Genomic DNA, 8365 nt, shown 5'->3' with positions numbered 1-8365 from the left:
TCTCCTTTGCCGCCACGTGCTACCGAACGTTCGATCGACATTGAATACCACGGGTTGAGACTTTCGGGTCTACCGCTGATCCGGTGCACCGTGTTTTTCGTGGACGCGACATCCGAGCGGAATGCATCTGACTTCATGTCAAGTCATGGACAGCTTATCTTAATAATCTCACAAAACTTGACGCACATCGGCGTCTTCGCACCGTCACACGTCGATTTGTACATCGCTGTCCTCGGCTTCGCTCTCCGTACTGTTTATATTATCTTCACCGACTAGTAGGGCAGCTGGTAGATTTTGCGGAACGTTATCGATATCTAACTCAGTTGCGGAGTAAACGTTTAAAACTTGAATAGTTGTTGGAGACGTAGACAAACACTGCTGGACGGAGCCCAGCGGATCTGGACTCAAACCATCGCAGTCTATAGGAGTTGACAATTGTAGCTGTAAATTGTGAAGTTCAGGTATACGTGGGCGAATCTGAAATATTCAATATCAGCCATTAACGGACATTATATATACAAACACTGGGAAGACTGCCAACGACGGGACACGATACACTCTTTTTTTTACACCCACCCGGAATACTTTTCTTAACGATCTCTTGAGACAATGTATCGTAAATCTTTTATCTCACCTTCAAACCGTCAGCCATGTGGGGATTTCTACATCCCCTGCATCGACATTCGATGCAAGGTTTGCTTTCAACGTAACAAGGGCATCTTTGTCCACAGCACGTTAATTTTCCGGGAACCGCCGTGGCATTACCGCATCTGCATCCTCTTCTCTTACTCCTAGTTGAATTCGAGCGGGGTTTTTTAAAACTTCCTGAGGACTATAAACATAAAATGAGCAAATGTATTAGTACCAAGGAGTTTTTCTATCACGTCCTTTGAAATCTTAACGTTACGGAGTTACACCACGATGGAAATTCGAAGAAATCTAATTTTCTTTCATTAATTTGAAGGGATGTGAAATTGGCATCCGGGCAATCAATTGTTCATGGAACTTTACCATATAAATCCGAAGGCTATAAGAGAAGTCACGATAATCATGAAATTTCCGTTTTTGTAAAAAAAAAAAAACTTTAAAAACATCTATAAACAAATGAAAAAGAAATTGAAATTTCATGGATGTCGGGACCTTTCTTATAGCCCCCATATTCACATTGTAACGTTTGAAACGATTCGGTATACCCAGTTCGGAGTTTATAAAAGTTTCATAAACGAAGCCTCTTTGACGCCACTTTCGCGTAACTTTAAGGAGTCGTATCGTTTACGAATAATTTGTAATTATTCCCATTTCTGTGTACGTGGGTATGCAATTTCATGAAAAATAAGAATAAAATGACATAAAAAAAAATACAAGGTACCATCCAGGTCGGCCAAAGTCGTCCACTAGGCCATCGGCCGCTTCGAGAGTTGCCGTTAACCCATGTCCTTATAAGGTATATACAAATATTTCAACGATAATTTCTTGAGAATTCCTGAGAGATGCGCGTTATCTCTTTAACGAGTAGTTTTATACATCGAGGACTACAAAGTAACGGTATCGCGAAAATCTGAGACGACCACCCCTCCTCGTTCTCTCCTTGTTGGTTTACACCGGAACCAAAATGGCGTCGTGCTCTCATATTTCGATCAATATCCAATTATTGAAGGCACTAATATGAGAAACGAAAGTGTCAGGACAATTGTACAACAATTTGGAACACTTTGATGTGTCTTATGCGCTTCTATGCTAAAACGGTGAAAACGCGAGGTCTCGGAGAAAATTTAGTTGGCACTGAAATCGCAGATGGCGCAGGGTGGCGCGCTGCAGTCAATTAGGGCAACAAAAACCATGAATCCATCGCTATCGGCCGCTTCTGGAGTTGCGATAACTCGTGTCCTTCCAAGGTTATACCAGTATTTAAACGATTATTTTTGGAAAATTGCTGGGAGGCGCGCTATCCCTTTAACAAATAGCTTAGTACGTCGAGGACTGCAAAATAAGACATTTTTGCGAAAAATCTGAGACGACCACACCTGGTCCTCTCTTTGCGAAACAGACGCAACTATATCGCAACCACTTCACGAATAGTAAATAGGGCTGTTTTTTATGAACAGTCAATAAGGTGTCTTAACGGACCAAACATCGATAATTGATAGATATTTGGAAATCACTGATCTAGCATTATTATTCGTATGAATGCGTACATTAGAAATAATTTAAACCGCGAATGGAAAAAAAAAGAAAAAAAAAGAAAAAAATCTTGTAGATGATTCTTTCACACTCGAGGGGATGTGAAAGTGGCGACAAAGAGGTCTCGTTTATGAAACTTTTCTCCGAACGGGACGTATCGAATCGTTTCAAGGTTTACAAGGTGAACATGGTGGCTACGAGAAAGGTCCTGACGCCTATGGAATTTAATTTTTTTTCAAAAATGTTTCAAATAACTATAAAGAAATGAAAAAAAAAAATAGTAAATTGCACGGGGGTCGAAACGCCTTCCTTATACTCGCTACATTTCCACTGTAAAGTTTGACGGAATTCGGTACACCCAGTTCGAAGAAAAGTTTCACAAACGAGACCTACTTGACGCCACTTTCATAGATAACATCGTGGGATCCTGTTTGTTCAATGGGGGGTGGGCGAACGGTTACGGAACGTGAAGTGCACAAACGAGGGCCAAGGATCCGATCCGCTGCATATACAACGCGTCGCGGAATGAGCTAAAACCACGATATCCGAATCTAAATAAACTTCGGGCATCCCGGACACGTATTCCAGAGTCTCGTCTAGTCGGAACCTGGACGAATCCATTAGGGGGAGGGATAAGTAACCGCAACGTACGGTCATTAAAACGACGGTAAGTTATTTCTCGACCTAATATTCGGGGCAAAACTCGACGCCAGATATGAAATCGTTATCAAACGCGATCGAGTATTCGATTCCTTTGACACCGTTCCGCTTCCGAATTTGGATTTCCGAGACATCGAATGGAAATACGTATCCCTTTCCGAATCAGCAGCGGAAGGGTCGAAAGTCCTTTTGGAAATCTTCGAGGTCTGGAGTCAAGCCGGAGTGAATACAGCCGAGGAACGGAAACAGGGACGGACTCGAATCCGTCGATGCTAGGACCGACGGAAAGTCTCTCCTCCGGGACACGTGGGACCTCGTAATTGTAACGAGCCCTACGAGCGGATACGAATACTATTCGCAAAACGGAAAGGAGGCATAACGAATTCTGTCGTGACAACGATCGATAGCTGCGATTACCTGAATAACGCTGACAAGGAAAAGTCACATCAGTCGGGTCGAGATTATTTCATTGTAGTCGAAAGTAGGAGTTGTATACGAGTTCACCTACTCTGAGAGAAAAAGAGAGATTAAAGCCATTTCCGTTAGAGGAACGCAATTTGTTCTTTGATTTGCTATAAATTGGGAGCTGCAACTATTTCTTAATAGTTGACCATCCTCTTGACCTTTGTACGATTTTTGTAGTAATAAGGTGAAATTTTACCGAATATAAATAGTAAACAGTTTTGTTATTCTTCCTAGAAAAGTATAGTGAACGTAGAACGGTCTATTTTACTCCTCCCAACGGGTAAAAAATATAGTAACCGTTCCTAGATTTATTAGTTCGGAAAAAAGAAAGTTAATTTTACCGTAATCAATATTTCAGTCCTTTTTGAACCATTAAAACTAGTTAAAAAGTAGTCGATTTAACTAGACGTTTCTCTCAGGGTAGGGCCAAGAGAAGAAAACACGTGTTCGAGCATTCCTTCGAATAGGCCTTATTTTTCAAGTTATCGCGATTACAAATACTGCAGGTATCGAACGTATCGAGATGCGAAAGGTGATTTTTCCACCTTTTTTAAAGTAAGTCGAATCGATTTGTCTGAAATTTTAACATACGATTATGGAGATACCGTGACCGTTCCAGAAACTAAAAAGAAAAAATACATTTTTCATAAAAATGCATCTTTTGCGTTAAACACTTTTTTGCCTTAAATGCCTTGCCCAGTTAAATGCGAGTTTCTCGATTACTGGAGCGTTCTAAATTGTATAATTGTCCTGACACTGTCGTTCCTCGTATCGGAGTCTTCGATAATGGGATATCGATCGAAATATGAGAGTTCGATGCCATTTTGATTCTGGTTTAGGCTAAGAGAAAATGTTTTCTTACGGAAATTGAAATTTTAGAGATAAAATCGGGCTAACTCATAAGTTCTCACGAGTCGTGTGTCAAAGTTTCACATTGTTCGTTCCAATACCCTTAAAAACAGGGTCTTATTCGAAGTGGGTTTACTTCATCTTAATATAGGGTAACAAACGTTAACGTAAATATAAATGTTGGTTACCTGGAGTGCAATCTCACGTTATCACTTGATTATCTAAAATGACGTTACCCCCGAACAAGGTACACGCGAATGTTATTTTATCAACGTCGATTAAATCTCTCGACGCCTTTCGCGTAACCTTGAAAATAAATAAATGACTGGAACAGTTAATAGCGTTTCGCAAGAGCAGCGGGGAGCTCGTAACGTAACGTAACGTAACGAAAAGCGCTAAAGAATTTATTCATACAAAGTGGTGTAAGCACGAGCCACCGATCAAACGGAATCTTCTTTCGCGCAAGTTGACGAGGCCGTAATAATCTGACGAAGTCAAGGGCGCCTACTTTATTTTAGCGATTCGTCAAAAAATTCATTTACTCGTTTATCGTCGATTTCAATTTTATCCGTATGCATTATGCTTTTGGTAAGTTAAAATAATGCAGGAAGCTCGCGTCTTCGAAAGGTGCCAATATCAATTCTATCCGATTTAGCCTCGACGCGCTTCGACGTCTACGACTAAAACACGTTTCATGTTGGACAACTAGAAAAGTAAGAACCACTCGAACAAACGCTCGGACACCTGACTTATTTTGGCCCTGGATTAACCCGCCTAAACTCATTAAAATCCTCGATCCTGCCGATGTGACCTCTCATTGCGAGATAACGAATCAGTTGGGCCCTTTACGATGCTCGGAAGAAAGATTCGGCGCGAATGGAGGATTTAAGCTCTTACGTTGTTCGGAACAACGGCGCGGCACTGGGCACAAACTCGAACAAGCACCATTTCGGGTTCCAGGAAGCAGAAAGCGTGTCTCATCCGTCTCGGTAGCGATACAGCGATTAAACCTGCAACAGTAAATCTCCGGCTCAGGGAACTAAAAAGAGAGAAAGGCAAATTTTTCATCGACTCCGGCAACGACACGAGCCTCTTAAAAGCAAAGCCTGAAAAACTCGTTTGACTTTGGTATGGCGTTGTCGTCCGTTTGTGCGAATGCAACGAAAGGTTCCTCGAATGATGACACGAATGACTGGACCCTGCGAGTTCCTCGGTTAAATGTATTTGGCTTGAAAGTCTACCGAGTTCTTTTTCATTTTGAATAAGTTCGAGATCGGACACTTGGAAATGTTCCCATGTAAGATGATACCGATACGAGTGCATCTTGCCAGCGATCGAAGCCGGGTAAATTACAAACGATTCCTCATTTTTTTACCTCATCGGACGTTTATTTCTTTTACTATAGGAGTGGGGAAATTGTATTTCTATTTCCCCCACTCCTGAAATCTCGATCCCAGAACGGGCCTAGAACTCTGTAGCATCTCGCCCGAGCCCGAGCGCACAGGGCGCGTTTCAAAATAGCTATTAAGCGATTATCTTCAAATTGAAATTTCATGAGCGACGGGACCTTCCTTATAGCCTTCTATATTCACATTGTAAGGTTTAAAACGATTCGATATCCCCAGTTCGGAGATAAGTTGCATAAACGAGATCTCTTTGACGCCACTTTCGCGTCACCTTAAGAAACTCAGGCCGACCCAAATATCGCTCTCATCAAATATGAAATTTGTCCCTCCCGTACGGCTTGTGGGCCTCGTCAGCGAGAATCGTAGTCCAAACAGCCGATAAATCAGAGTTTCCGTGAATCTTTAAAACTCAAAATCATCGGGGACCTTCCTCCCCGTCGTGGTAGACAATGTAGTACACAAATGTGACAAAAATCGGACACGAGCGTATAAGAGCGAGACGGAAATACCACGTAATTCTACGTGCGATCTTACCCTGCGGTTCTGTCCACGGGATGGACGGACCCCTCGAATGTTTTTCTTTTCTTTTTAAATAACTCTTCTCTTCTTTTCTTAAAGAAGTATAACATCGAACGTTAATAGAAACTATGGTAGAAAATAAGACATGAAGAACGCTACGTCCTATAATCCAAATTTCATACAGGACGATGAATAAATGCTTACACCGATAAGTGAAATCCTTTTGTTCCGATATTCAAACAGTTATAAATGAAACGATATCGCGGCATATCGAAATATCTATTTTCAAACGAATCCTTTTTTTTACGCAAAGTATCACAGATATATATGCATCGGGTAAAGAACATTCGCCTTTAAATAAACAGTGACAAGGCGCATAAAGGATATCCTGTACGACGCAAGTTTAATCCCCTTGTCAATAAAATAGTTTTTAATAGAAATCTGGGGGCAAACTTAGGATTCCTCTGATTCTAAGACAAACGTGTCAACCGTTTTAGGCTCTATGTCCTCATTTAGGCTCATCCCGAGGCTAAGAAAATATCACATGGCCGCTGTTTATAAGTACATAAAATATATAAGTTAATCGAAACGATTCAACGACATAATAAACCATACATGAATCCCAAATATATTATGAATAACTGAATATTACTAGGAATTACTTTGTTGCCTTTTGATGACTTTTTCTGCGGAGAAGGGTCGTACGTCAGATGCGAAGTTGGAATACATTTTACCCCTCCTATCGAACACTGCGATATTTCATCCACATCCTGATGTTGCGTCTCCGTATCCTCTTTCGCTGCTGCTTTTCGTTTTATCGTTATTTTGTTACCACTACCTGCATACATTACGGAGTATATCGACGATCCGTTCGATACCGTTCTAATTGCCGAAGAATCTATTAAATAAAAAAATGGTAAATTAGATGCCATTTACCTTACGTATGTAATATTTCAACGGAACTAAAACATCCGGTTAAGAGAACTCTCCGGTCAAAATATGTGAAAAAATGAACTTTTTCATTTATCGATGGCACAGCGGAACGGATTTAAATCACAATTTTTTAAACAATCCGAGAACTACGCGGCGTGATCGTCCTATGCGCGCTATTATATCGAAAAGGTAAAGATTAAACGTGGCTTTAAGTTTTCTAACGTTTAAACGGAAGTACCTCGAGTTGAAATATTCGACTGGTCGCATTCCTAATTTCAAGGTACTTTCCATAAAGTATAAAAGCGTTATATTAATCATACCAGATATCGTCTGAGAAACAACATCGGCAGGCTGCGCGGAGTTGCTTTGCGTCTGCGTGGCAGTGGTGCTGGTATACACGCAAGGTAATATACTATACGCGGACTTGGAAAGTCCAGCGGTGCTCTTGTACTCATCTTTAAATCCCGCACCTTCCTGTACGAGTTCGACTAGACCGTTCGCTCCCATAGGCGTACCACCGGTGCTCGCCGTATCGGAAGAGGCGGAAAGCATTAGACTCCTGTAGATAGCAGTGCTCGTCAAGTATTCGCAGAGTTTTTTGTAACACTGCAGGAGTATCCTGAGCTGTACGTTTTCAACGTACTTCTCGTAATCCTTGCACCAACCACAGGACGGTTTGAGTTTTTTTCGGCCGCCACGGCAGCCGCGACACACGTGGTGCTGACAGCTCGTCTCTGTCGGCGTATGCGGCTCGATCAGCAGATTCGAACACACGGTGCAGCTCAAACTCTGCCTGAGGTACGGAACTAGCCTGTACAAGTCGGTCCACGAGTTTGAATCTTCCGCGTCCGCTTGGAGCACGAGTCGACACGTCGACACGTAAAGACTAGTCGCATTCATCTTACCACGTGATTGTCAGACGTTATTTACTCGGTTATATTACAAATCTCCCAACGTCAATCCAGGAACGTTTCCCATTTTCACGGACAAACAAAACATCGGCCATGTCAGGCCATGTTAACCTTGTTAAACTTGCATCGCGTTCAGTAGAGAGCATCTAGCAGCCATCCCCGGGATCCCCGGCTACTGTCACCTAGCGGCAGGGAATCGAAACCGTTCCATATTTACCCTGGTCTCTTAAGCTTACTTCGGACGGTAACCAATGAGCGAAGGGAATTTTCTATGTCCATGGAAAAATCATTTCGCACCTGCACGGTGTTGTCGGAATCGGCATTAATCGGAGTATGCGCGGAAATAACTAGACTGGCGGCGCTAGAGTTCGAGTCCGGTTTGCAAAAAAGGTCACGTCGATTCGGAAACGGACTTCGAAATTCGGGATCCGTTACCTTGTG

General features: G+C 42.1%; 1 protein-coding gene across 1 annotated transcript; it reads right to left on the bottom strand.

The window, feature by feature from the left end:
* Positions 1–201: 201 nt before the first annotated feature.
* On the bottom strand, positions 202–8019 carry LOC105698663 (E3 ubiquitin-protein ligase MSL2). The gene is made up of 4 exons (XM_012423104.1): positions 7334–8019; positions 6743–6978; positions 635–832; positions 202–477 (listed from the first exon to the last, which is right to left on the bottom strand). The coding sequence occupies exons 1-4, from the start codon at positions 7911–7913 to the stop codon at positions 205–207; spliced, it is 1287 nt and encodes a 428-aa protein (XP_012278527.1). The 5' UTR covers positions 7914–8019; the 3' UTR covers positions 202–204.
* Positions 8020–8365: the final 346 nt, after the last annotated feature.

This window comes from Orussus abietinus, unplaced genomic scaffold (genome assembly GCF_000612105.2).
Source record: "Orussus abietinus isolate OABI.00-Male unplaced genomic scaffold, Oabi_2.0 scaffold31, whole genome shotgun sequence".
Classification (NCBI taxonomy): domain Eukaryota; kingdom Metazoa; phylum Arthropoda; class Insecta; order Hymenoptera; family Orussidae; genus Orussus; species Orussus abietinus.
This window is presented reverse-complemented; position numbering and strand designations above follow the sequence as displayed.